The 12463-nt window shown below is 43.9% G+C and overlaps 3 protein-coding genes across 3 annotated transcripts; 2 read left to right on the top strand and 1 right to left on the bottom strand.

Moving 5' to 3' along the window:
- Window positions 1-2929: 2929 nt before the first annotated feature.
- ATNIH1004_011307 (uncharacterized protein) lies at window positions 2930-3715 on the top strand (the record flags this gene model as incomplete). Its single annotated transcript, XM_033575870.1, has 3 exons — window positions 2930-3023; window positions 3078-3283; window positions 3335-3715. 3 exons carry the CDS (start codon window positions 2930-2932, stop codon window positions 3713-3715), a joined length of 681 nt encoding a protein of 226 aa, XP_033421725.1.
- A 1252-nt stretch (window positions 3716-4967) lies between these two features.
- Window positions 4968-6755, top strand: ATNIH1004_011306 (uncharacterized protein; the record flags this gene model as incomplete). Its single annotated transcript, XM_033575869.1, has 1 exon — window positions 4968-6755. One exon carries the CDS (start codon window positions 4968-4970, stop codon window positions 6753-6755), a length of 1788 nt encoding a protein of 595 aa, XP_033421724.1.
- Window positions 6756-10223: 3468 nt separating this feature from the next.
- ATNIH1004_011305 (uncharacterized protein) lies at window positions 10224-11295 on the bottom strand (the record flags this gene model as incomplete). The annotated part of the gene is made up of 2 exons (XM_033575868.1): window positions 10224-11026; window positions 11079-11295. The coding sequence occupies 2 exons, from the start codon at window positions 11293-11295 to the stop codon at window positions 10224-10226; spliced, it is 1020 nt and encodes a 339-aa protein (XP_033421723.1).
- Window positions 11296-12463: the final 1168 nt, after the last annotated feature.

Raw genomic sequence — 12463 nt, 5'->3', positions numbered from 1 at the left:
CACGTTGAAAAGATTCAGTAAAGCGCATGGGACTTCAGCAATCAGACACTTTACCAGTCGCCTGAAAGCGACATCACCTCGCTTAAGTACCACATAAAGGAGATGTCTCTCATGGCAGAAATAGCTGGATCTCGACTTGGAGGTCAGACTAGTATCACAGTAGAAGAAAGAGGTGTACAGACGAACTATCTAAAGTGGGCTACTGTCTTTGTACGAAGTTTCATGCTTGGCATGTGAAGTGGGGCCATGTAACATACAAATGTATGATACGTATTGACATGGGTCTCCATAATTTATCATAGTGTTAAGCCAAGGAGCGATGATGGAATATACCCACCTACAGTACGTTCGCTATTACGCCCCTACCCTCCAGAGCCGCTTCAGGTACCAATTTATGATGGGGTTGATTTACTACCACTAGTGGTAATAATAGATGGAGAACGTGGGATGTATCCGCGGAGCAGGAGCGTACAGTAAAATACTGAAACTTTGACCCACCAGCACTGTGACGGTCTAGGCCCACCATTGGGAGGAACCGGGATCCCGCAAGAGTTCAAGTCCCGACGACCCATAACCTCAACTGGAAGAGTGACTGGAAATACATTTTGATTCCCACCTCGTGCCAAGCCTTTTGGGGATTCACATTATATTGGATTGGGATGGGATATTCCCATTCCCATATACTGTACTTAAAAATTCTCGTCCTGTTTGTATCATGGAGTCCCATGGGATGGGAGAATCCGAAAATAGGAACATGGGAATTTCCCTCCTAAATTTTTAATATTCCGAAATACTCCCATCCCGATCTTGGCACGTGATGGGATACCAAAAATCTCAAAAATCATCCCGATTTGAAGGGAAGGGAATCCCATACAGATTTCCCATAGGGGGTTAGTCCGTCGCCGGCTTCTAGGTTTATCCTGATTACTGCAACCTCAAATTCATACAGTAGAGAGGCCACGATCTCATCCGGTTTCAGAGCGCATGGGCTGTTGATACATTGGAATATCTCTCAGTATCGGCTGAAGTAGGTACTATAGCCATAAGGAAATCACGCGCCTAACCGCGGCCTAGTAAAATAAACCAGCTGCAAAAAATATGTAAAGCCTAACTGCATCGCTATTCATGATCCTATTACACTCCGTGATTGTATGATGCACTTCCCACGTCTGATACAGTATACCCATAGCCTGGTCTTGCGATATCCTGAGCTGTAGAGCTTATCGATGTCTCATTTGTTCCTCTTGGGGAACCCTATAAGAACACTCCTCGCATATTGAATAGATAAGAATTCGACGTTTATTCCGAAAGATTCGAGAGGATGAAGCTACTAACCGTTCACCCACGCCGTACTGTACAGTAAGGGAAAAAAGAACAGGATGTCTGCTGATCACGTGTTTGGCGACGATATAGTTCCCACCTGCTCCAAGCTCATAGCACAAAGGAGGGGGTACAGTCATCCCTTCCCCCAACCTTTCGTCACGCGCTCATTTGCCGCTTATTGTTTGTGTGCATCTTGGCCGAAACTCTAAATTTTTAGTTCGATCCGTTGCTTTAAGATACGGTGTGGCGCCACCTTAGGGCTGTTACTGATTTTCTGCGCAGCGGATATGAATCCACCTGGCCCGTGTCTGCGAGATGGCAATTGGGTGGGACCCCATTTAACAATGTAATATTCAGCTAAATATGTAATTAACATGATACCCACTTACCCCCCCACAGAACGCAGGAACACAGACCATGAATGTAGGAGTCTCCATCAAAGTATTGTAATAAATAAACTTTGTCAAAATCATTGGTACAGAAAAATAATTAAGAGAAAGGTAAAGAATTCCAGTATTGGCCATTGTAATAAACAGGGTCCATCTGATCGACAAATAAAATTACGCCTCTACCTCTTTAAGGATTACCACCAATTAGCAAGTGGAGGTGTAAAATTACTGTTCCTTTAGTCTAGACCCAATATTTATGTATGAATAGGGCATAGCTCGCAACTAGCGGCTTGACATCCCAGAGAGGCTTTATACATCGAAGCCCTGAATTCCCAAAAGAGGCAACACACATCCTGTACATGAGTGAGCTACAGTGAGATAGTTAACACCGTGAGTCGGCCTCCTTAGTACGCTACTTCTGTGTAGCTGTGATAGTCTTCCTCTGCCAGCCCCTTTCCCCCTGTGCACCTATTCATAACAAATATCCTAGGATGACACTGTACAGTAGATAATGCCATTCACTGAAATATTGCTGTTTTCCATGGTCCAGCTTAATTCTTGTGGAGTAAACGAGGCTGGTTCCGTTCAGCCCATCCCACTCTCCAGAAAGGATCAAAAATGAAAATACAGCGCTTCGTAGACGAGCAACTAATCCAGAAGATTATTACTATTACTATTATGAGCTCCGCTCGGCATTACCCGAGAGCTGTAAGAATCGAACATACCATTGGTGCTTAAACCCACCTGAATAAACAGCGGTAAAATACAGATGCTAGCTTAGATTAAATACCCGTTATTGCCATGACTGTATGATCTACTAGCCCAACCCGGTTTCAAGGCAATAGGGCCTTAATGAAACCTCAACACCAATGCCTGCGGCGTATTTTTCCTGAAAAGTCTACAACAGATAGCGTATGTGAGGAAAGAAAAAAAATTAGCCAGTGACTGGGTGGAAAATAACTCTGCCACCAGGTTGTCTTAGCCAAGTATGTATGCTTACAGAGTTATCTGACGGTGTAGAGCTGCGTAGAGCGCCACTCAAGAAGGTAGGCGGTTAATGGGGAACTAGGTGTAGACGAAGGTATTGAGACTAATAACACCGTCAACGGTAAAGCGTGGCAGCGAAATTTTGGACCGGTTAATATATTCCGGGGGAGTTTTATAGATACTGTATAGGATATCGACATTCTTGTCGGAAGATTCGGATCCGAAAAGATATGGAGGACTTAGAAACCCGTGCGCCCAGTGATTCAAACCAAAGACGGTCTTCCTGGCGTGCGAAATGCCGGGAGCGTCTCGCTGCTCATATTGGTAAGGTCCCCTTGTCTTGGTCTTCTTTATGGACGTGTACAAATAGAACTATAGAGGAGGCTCTAGGGTTACAAGTCAAACCGGACGATGTTCGGCTGAAAACAGATGAAGAAACGCGATATGAGTGGCAAGTCGATGATCCTTCATTGTGGCCATTTTTCAATAAACAGCTGAGCAAACACTCCGTTGGGGCATACATGGCACTTTATTACGGAGTAGGTAATTCGTTTCGTGCTGTTGAACACAACAAGTCTCACAATGTCAGTTAACGTACTTCCCCATCCGTGTCCTCAAGCTGACTATTCAGCCAGAGACTCTTAGGCCATCCTCTCCAAGAACGAGTGTATGCACTAGAAGTTAAGAACCAGAAACTGACCGAGGAGTTAAAAGTGACAAAAGAGCATCTTGGAGTACTGGAGAAGGAAAACACGTCCCTGGAGAAGGAAAACACAGCCCTGATGAAGGAAAAAACAGCCCTGAAAGAGAACGTACGGGGATATGAAGAGTGCATAGCCAAGCAAAGGACGGAGTTGGAAGATAAAGTCACTGCTCAGCAAGCGGCGCACAAATGGATGTCCATGACTGCATGCTACCAAGCTCAATGCTCCACCGGGCTTAGCCAGGCCATATCCTTTCTCGAAGGCCTCAGAGCAGACATTTCACCGGATGAGGTGCCGAATATCTCTACGTGATAACGGTGCTTTCTTTTCTTTTCTCTTTTACGCAGCAGGCTGGGTAGATTTTACCTCTGAGAGTCACATGGATCCGGTTTGATATATTGGACTAACTATCATAACCGGGATCCTGGCGGTACATGCTGCATTGGTGTGAGGTGTAGGATGCTCTATGAACGTTCAATTATTCGCCCTACTCCATATCATGAATGAAAACGCTCGCTCGAGTAATTATCAGTCACTATAGTTTGGTTCAGGTATTCATGACGGCGATTTTTTTCTTTTTCTTTTAATACAATAGGAACACTACACGTCTGTCTGAGACCGAAGGGATCGATGGTCCTATATATTGTCATGTACTTTGATATACCCTTCTCGTTTATCTCTGGCTCTCGTAAGGTACTAGGGGTATGTAGAATATTACGAGATAATAGTATCCTGGGACCGGTATACACAGGTAGATCACTAGGCCAACCCATACAATATGACCAGAGAAAGAAATAGTCAAATAAGACTTTTTCCCGACGTCGGCTTGTCTCCGCAATTTTGGGTATTAGGAGGAGACATGGTCAACTGGGTCCCAACGCCCGTCGTAGTAGACGTATCTAAGAAAATAAACTCCCATACAAACCATTTCCGGGATCAGGCGCATACCCAAGTAGGGAGGTAGGAAGTAGATTCCGTGAATATGGAATGTGAGCCACATGACCCGGGAAAGAGACGGTCAGTACAAGCCCGATGCCCTTAGAATAGGTACTGTATAATATGTGGACATTGATTTGGTGTCACATACTGTACCATCACCAGCGTGCCTGCTAGGTCTGGGTAATTGGTAAAGGGCTCAACAAACTTACACAAGTAATTGCCAAGTCCAAGAGACAAATGACTACGATGAAACATTCGGTGTCTGGCTAGGGTGCCTTCGTTTAATTTCACCAGATTGCCGTCTGTTGTAACTTACGGGTTGGTTGCCACTATGGATTTGATATCTTGGTTTAATTACGTACTATGAGTATCTTACGAGATATTGCGTATCCTTGGTAAGAATCGGCCTTCATGCGGGTGACATAGCTCGACTCGATGAAGCTCATCACCCCTTTGTAACTTACGGGTGATCTTCCCTGTATAGAAAAGGTATCCTTCGAGAACTATACATTCCGAAAGTTCTATTTAAAGGCCTCCTTCCACGCGCTGGGGAAGGGTTCTGTATAACAAAAGCTACAGTTTCCATTTATCCCTGAATACTTATTACCGAAGTGCTCTGTTCAAAATGTCCCAAGCAAATACTTCAGCCCAGGCAAGTCCTTCAGCCCAGGCAAGTCCTTCAGCCCAGGCAGGTCCTTCAGCCCAGGCAGTTCCTTCAACCCAGGCAGGTGATTCGACTCAAGCAGGGCCTCCAGCCTCGAATGTTCAGAAAAATGAGGCCAATGCAGATAACGGTAAAAGGAAGCGAGGAGACAGCCCTCCCTTGGTGCACAGTACGTGGGTGGTAGATATCATTCGAGAGGCAACTACCAAAGAAGTCCATGACGATCTCAAAGCCCAGTTCATGTCATCAGAGCCCAATATGGGCGCAGCAACGGCCTTCTTTAACGAATTAAATAAGAAAATTGAAGAAGCAAACAGGAACCATAATGTTGATGCGCAGCTGGGAGTCGTTCCGTCAAATATTTACCAGCGGCTTTTTGAATCCTTCCTAGAGACTTTAAACAAAGCACAGACTCCAGACGAAGCGTGGCAAGCTTTCGATGCCACCCATAATGCCTTCGATGAATTTAACAAGGAGCACCATCTCCCTGCTGAATGGAATATCACGCCAGGAATTGTGGAGGGCCAATTCGGGGCAAGGGTCAAAAAAGAGCCGGATCAGGATGAAGACATGGATTCTCTCTTTGATGGAAGCCTCCCGCCCTTGGATAACTTCGACGTAACGAACCTTGATGATCTAGAGGCTATGGCACGGGAGACTCTGTCCTCTCACTCCGATGGAAAGGTGCTTTTCTGGTGGAAGAAGGGCACGGGATCCCAGATTTTCGTACGATATGGCACGGAGGCTCAACCAATATATCGGATCCGGGCGGGGTCATACCAGCAATATGATTCCATGAGTGTCCCCAAAGTTTTGTCAGTCCAGCCGGCTGATCCAAGGACCAGCTTCAAAATTGCCCGGCCGGACGAACCCAAGAATGTCCCCCAAGCAACGCAGCCGCGTGGTCGCGTGAAGCTGATCATCGAAGATGAAGATGGAAATTTGAACGAGTCATGGAAGTTCACGCGGGCAGACGTGGCTGGAATCCTCGGAGTCGGATGGAAGATTGAAGATGACGATGAAGAAAGCGTCGAGCCCCTGGACTGCATTTGGCCCGAGCCTTATGCCTGCTACCCCCAGACGCGTGCGCTGGTCAAATGGAAGGATGGCGAAGTCACCTTGGAGGACCGTTCATTTGTCCGCCGCATCACGCAAGGTTCCAATCTGCAGGGAGACAAGGTGATCTACCAGAAAGCTATGGCCAGCGAGGTTCTCTATCGACAGGAGGAAGGCCTGCCCTATGAGCATCTTCTGCAGAAGCTGGCTGCTGTCAAGGCTAAGAAACCGATGGCCACTCACCAGGAGGACGAAGATTTCGAGCCAGAAGTGGTCTCAGTGGCCTCGCAAACTCCACCCCCCGGTCAACGTTTTTCGTCTATGGCGCGCGGCAGCGCAACCCCTACCTCCCAGCGGGGACGATCGAGAGCCAGCGAGGTCCGATTTGTCCTACCATCTTCTACCCCTTCCCGAGCTGCTACTGCCGTTGAAGATCCACGCGATGTCGAGCTTCGTTTCCTAAGAGAGAAGATAGCACAACTGGAAGTGGCCGCCAAACAGCCGCATCCGCGGTACGATGCACGTCGCAGCGCAGCTCCCGCATGGGAAAATCGGAATAGATTCCAATCTGAAATATCTGAATACACCCCAGAGCCACCTCGACTTCGACGGGGCCGCGCGAGGAGGGGCCGTGGTCAGCCGGTGTGGGATAATTGGTCTGGAGGATGGACGCCAGCTATTCAGGCCTACTGATCTTCGTGGCGCTGACTACATCTAGTCGCCTACAGCCCATTAAGGGTCACCTTGTGGAAAGTTTTCACACTACAGTATTATCTTTTTGTTGCCTCTGCTTAAGATTGTGTTTCATGTTCTGTATTTCACATTCCAATGTCTTACCTCAACGTGAGATATTGTGTACATCCTGCCATTCTCTGATCCAGGCTAGCCTGGACGGCTGTTTGCAGACAGATGGTCATTACTTTAAGGATAGCTTACACCAACACCTCGTTTTGTTTCATTATGTCCTCCGATGGCTATAATAATCGGTTCGGATAAATAAATTCCGACGTATATTGTATTAGTAGGCTACTTGGGCTAGATGTATTGTTGTTGATCCACGTGTATGTAGCTATTCCTTTTACCGCACACGTGGATTCCATGGGTAATCGCAGTCTAATATGCCAAGTGTCCTACCTCAATGGGGACGGGTGTACTGTAATTTAATCAATCACGCGAACAGTTTCCTAGAGCCTTACTAGTGCTGTGTCATTTTGTAGGTTGCTATAGAATTTGACTCTCTTATGAGAAATATTAACTAGCACTATAAGTCCTATGTTGTTTCAAAAATAGATCTAGATCTTTCCATTAAGTAGCAAGTTAATGATCTTTTTGGGAATTTTGGGGCTATTGTTGGTGAAGAATAAACCTAGTAGATGAAATAAAAAAAGAAAAAAAGAAGAAAAACCCCCCCGGAAACGAAAAGAGAACCTATAGAGAACCATAAGATACATAATTTCTCCTAATTGGGGACAAAAAGAGATATTAAGTAGACATAGAAACCCACCACCCCGAATGCTGTATCTTGAGCTCATCAAGCTCCGTAATATACGCGAATCCACCCCTAAAAGTCGATTAGAAAAAAGACGAAAAGCTTTCCTAGCCGTTGTAATATACAGAATCTCTCTGTCTAGTAAACTAATAATAATAATAATAAAATGCCACTAACCTTGGTTTCACAAAGTAGATCATTCTGTTTAATACATTACCAGAAAAAAGTGAGACAATGTAATAAATTTATTTGACCCACTGTGGTAAAGAATATTTACCTTTTCGAGCGCTGTAATTAACATGATACCCACTTACCCACCTTAAACCACAGTTACTGTACAGAAAGCAGTGAATTCTAACCATGTAATAAACCCATCAAAGTACTGTAATAAATTAACGACTGGTAAAAAAAAAATAAACCCCTTTAGGATAAAGACAACTTATTAATAGCCTTACAAGGTCCAGATGGTCCACAAGAATATACGCTTTTTCTTATTTAAGCACTGACACTAAATATCAGCCTCCAATATGCCCCACCCAGTGGCCGATATTCAAGGTGGGAACAGTAAAAATACTAGTGACTGATCAGCTCCTTCCCCGGTTCGATTGTAATTCTGGTTCCGTTCGGCAATAGAGCGCTTCGGAAACATTTAACTAATCCCTGCATTATTAACTATTACTAGTAGTCTCGTCTTCATAAGTCACAAGTAGTGGGCAAAAAACAAAAAAGAAATAACAAATCATTTCAAGATGTATGTCGTTGGAAGGTCCGCGCCATGTAGAATATTGCGTGCATAAGACCGGCATTGATGACGTGCATTATCTATCAATTCAGGAACAGCCGGGAAGTCCGATAGCCAGTGCTTTAAAATGCGGGTCACATTTTACCACCTCGAATGCCATGGATGACCACAGAATACGCCAAGTATCCACCAATCAAGCACGCGGACACGACGGTCCCCAGAGCCCCATACCATTACTCCATCTTACAAGGAAATTAATGAATAGTGCTACTGTAGTGGAGGAATTCGAGGGATTGGCACGTTGACATTTGCATAGATAGCTATTATCTCAAGTCCTCGTTCGAAGAGGTAATAGACAATCAACAACTTTCTTGCAGACCACGGAGCGCACCAGTGTAAGGGGAATGTTGTCTTCTCTCCCAAGGCCCACAACTTCTGAATTGTCCATGAAAGCAGATCTCGAGTTTTCCAGTACGCAAGTCTTTTTTTTTTTTTTTTTTTTTTTTGCCTTATTGGCCCAGGTTAGTGGGGAATCTTCGCAGGAGAAAAAGAATATTCATGAACGAGCGTAAGATACAAATGAATAAGGAATATTGACTAGATACAGAAGACCCACAGCCTCGATGTCGTGTCTTGGTGAACCTGATCAGGCACTGTAATATACGCAATCCCACCCAAAAAGTCGACTAAAAATGAAGTTCACCCAGACGTCGTAAGAAAAAAAATATTTATCTTCAAATGCTGTAATTAACAGGATACCCACTTACCCACCCCACGGAAAAGCAGAACACTGGCAATGTATATAATAGTCCCCATCAAAGTATTGTAATAAATAAACTCTGTCAAAGTGTCAAATCACTGGTAAATGACAATAGTAATACTAAATTAATAGAACGGTAAATAATTCTAACACTGGCCATTGTAATAAACGGGGTCCATCTGATCTACAAATAAAATTACGTCTTTTCCTCGTTAAGGACTGGTAACCAGATCCTACCAAGCCCAGACGGGATATTCCTTTGGTCTAGACAATAACCCACAATCCAAGGGTACAGTTGATTAATTCCTTAATCCTTGTGGAGAAGGTGGCTGGTTCCGTTCGGCCCGCCCTCTCCAGAAAGTATCAAAAATGTTCAATACAGCGCTTCGGAGATATGTGGCTAATCGGATAATTATTACGATTGTTATTACTACTATTACGAGTAGACTCGTATTGGAATAGATAATGCGAAAGGACTAGATCTTGATATAGCCAGCCAAGAAATATATTTTTTTTATTATTACTATTCTATAAACATTTATATATTAGTTTATACAATATATGTATATAGTAATTTAATTTATGGCTTGGTAGGCTATATCGGGCAACCCCTGCCCGTGGGCGCCCATTGTCAAAGTCAAGAAAGGACTAAGTGAGGGTGCCAAATGCCAAGGAACATAAGATTAAGTCACGTATTGCTATGCCCGTGGCTCTATAGTTCTTCGATTGAGCTACTCATGTGCCGTTTTTCGCATGTACCCTAATCTCTCTGTAAGGATATCAATCAGTATACAGGACAGCTCTGTAGGAAATGTTTTGAATAAAGGACAAGAGGATATGGAATGGAACAATGCCCGCAATCCTAGCAGCTAGTCTTACTTGGACTAAAACTGGTTATTTATGTGGTGATACAGAAGATTGATTGTTATTATTCTCATGATCGCATCTGTAAACTTGAAGTATATACGAGATTAAAATCAGGTTTATTGGAAATAAATCTTGTTCTGTATATAAAGATCTATTGTTTACTGAATCGAGCCTCAATTCAAAACTGTTTCGAGGGTGTGATACTGTACTATCAGAAACTTAGACAAATTAGGTATGTTATAAAGATCCTCCACAGCACATAAAAAGTCTCTTCCAGATTTCTTTAATAGAGAATGACTTTTATTAATTACAAGACCCGACCTGCGCCTCGTAAAAGCCACCAGGGCGTCGATTTATTGTAACTTCGTCAAGAATTCCAGCGTCCCAGATCCGAGTCAAATTGTCAAGTATAGACTGTGCATTTGCCATGGATAAATAGATTCCATCCTCGTTGATCTTCTCATGTAATAACCAAGTATCCTCCAGGTGGAGGTAGCGTAACGAACCCGCATGTTTTCTGACGAAATCCTCGAGATTTTCTATGGATAGCCAGCAGCTTGCCAATTCAAATCTTTGGAGAGATGGGAGAGGAATCAGACTTAGGAACTCCAGCATTGTGGGGCTATTGATTGCCCTCAGTTCATGAACGTCGTTAAGGGCATCCCTCATCAGATCCAGTAAAAGGGGGTCAGCCAAATCGATTCGTGAATAAAACCCCGATACCTCGAACGTCCTTATAGACACGCCATCTAGCCTGGCTACAGTAATGGCTGCTGCCATTTTCACCAAATGATCAGTAAGAGTATGCGTATTATCTAGGAATACGCGGCCTGCGAACCATCGAAATGGGGCTTGAATGCCATCTGTGAAGCGCATGTAAATGGCCTCCAGCTTGGGGAAACGAGGTATAGATGTTATAAGGGCCTCTATATCTTGAGCTTTTTGTTGGACTATACGCTGGTCCCGCGCCTGAGAGCTAAAGTATGTGAATACAGTCGAGTATGAAACCTCCTGGCCTCCAAAGGTCCAGAAAGCCTCTCTCTGGTCACGTTCGTATTCAGAAGGGGTATAGATATTTGATTGGAAATAGTCCCAATTCTCAATTACTGAAATGTTGAATCAGCATACTGCAAGTCAGATTCAGATCGATTCACTCACGCGGATCTATTCTCTCCGGAACCTCGTACAAAACAGTACGAACATGCTGTGCTACCTGGGATTGCGATATCTCTAACAAATTGTCCAGGCCAATTGTCGAAAATGCCACCTTTAGCGAATGGAACACATGGGGAGCACATAGCTGGCGGAATATTTGATTGACCGACGAAAGAGACAGCAAAGAATCTACCTCTTTGGCAAATTCGATAATATGCATTAATAGTTCAAGCGGGAGACTACCTAGGCCTGATCGGTATCTTTGTATTCCATTCATATCTGTAACGCCTGTCTCTTTTTGCTGTTATCCTTCTCTTCCCTTTTCTTTTCAGACCTTGAATTTTTAATTCAGAAGTATATAAGCGATAGAGGAAAAGACGTGTCGACGAGCTATCATGTATTCTCGTTTTAATTGCACCTGATGATCTATAAATATACTGTCGATATATAACTGCAATACATTAGTAACGCTTAGGACCTGAGATAGTAAACACTCAAGGTCATGCTAGGGGGGGGGGGGAAGAAAAGAAAAGAAATAAAACGGCGTATATTACACCCCACCCCTACGTAGTAGGATAGAAGCTTCTGAGGAAATACAACATAACCACTGTATATTTAATAGAATACAATACAAGGGTTTCAACAAAAATTAATAAACAATTTCATAGCCCTGGGTCTATACCCCGGCATGGTTTCCTGCTTATGACCTGGTAATAATACCGATGGATAGATACACAATTAGGTATCAATTACTATATAAATGAAGGCGGAAGTAGTCGTGGCCGATAGAAAGACCCAACGGGCGTTTCAAAATCTATCCCTGGTCGTCTTATTCCCAACTAATTTATTATCAGTAAGCTTTAGTTTCAAGCAGCTGCAGAAATTTGACTCCAGCTAACATGAAGCCTCATTTTACAGCAAAGTCCACTTTACCGTACCCATGTCGACCATTGTGCACTCCACAATCACGGCCCCGCCACTATCAAAGGGGGAATATGGAAACAGACAAATCACATCTATTCTGTATGAGACTAGTGTTGAAGGATACTCGAGGGGGAATATTGTTCTGACTGGGAACCCCACTGTCTATGAGGGTCGGACCTCGCCAGCCTCTCCCATTCAAAGTCGGGGTCACCTGGCCTGTCCACACACTTCCACAGGAATACTGCTTTTCGTGATACTTCTTGTCTCCATAAGGACGTGAATCTAAATTATGATATAATGGTAATATTTAGTTTTGGATTGACGTAGTATTATTCTCTTGAACCAGACTTTATGTATAGCTATTTTGGAAAGGAGACTAAATTAGATAAACACCGTCAGAATGTATCGTAGTCCAAAGGGATTTTAGGAACCTCGGTCTTGAATCTGACTTGTCCGGCTGATAC

This window comes from Aspergillus tanneri (assembly GCF_003426965.1).
Source record: "Aspergillus tanneri strain NIH1004 chromosome Unknown AapTan_8_pilon_pilon_pilon, whole genome shotgun sequence".
NCBI lineage: Eukaryota > Fungi > Ascomycota > Eurotiomycetes > Eurotiales > Aspergillaceae > Aspergillus > Aspergillus tanneri.
The sequence above is the reverse complement of the archived record's forward strand: the minus strand, read 5'-3'. Positions and strand labels throughout refer to the sequence as shown.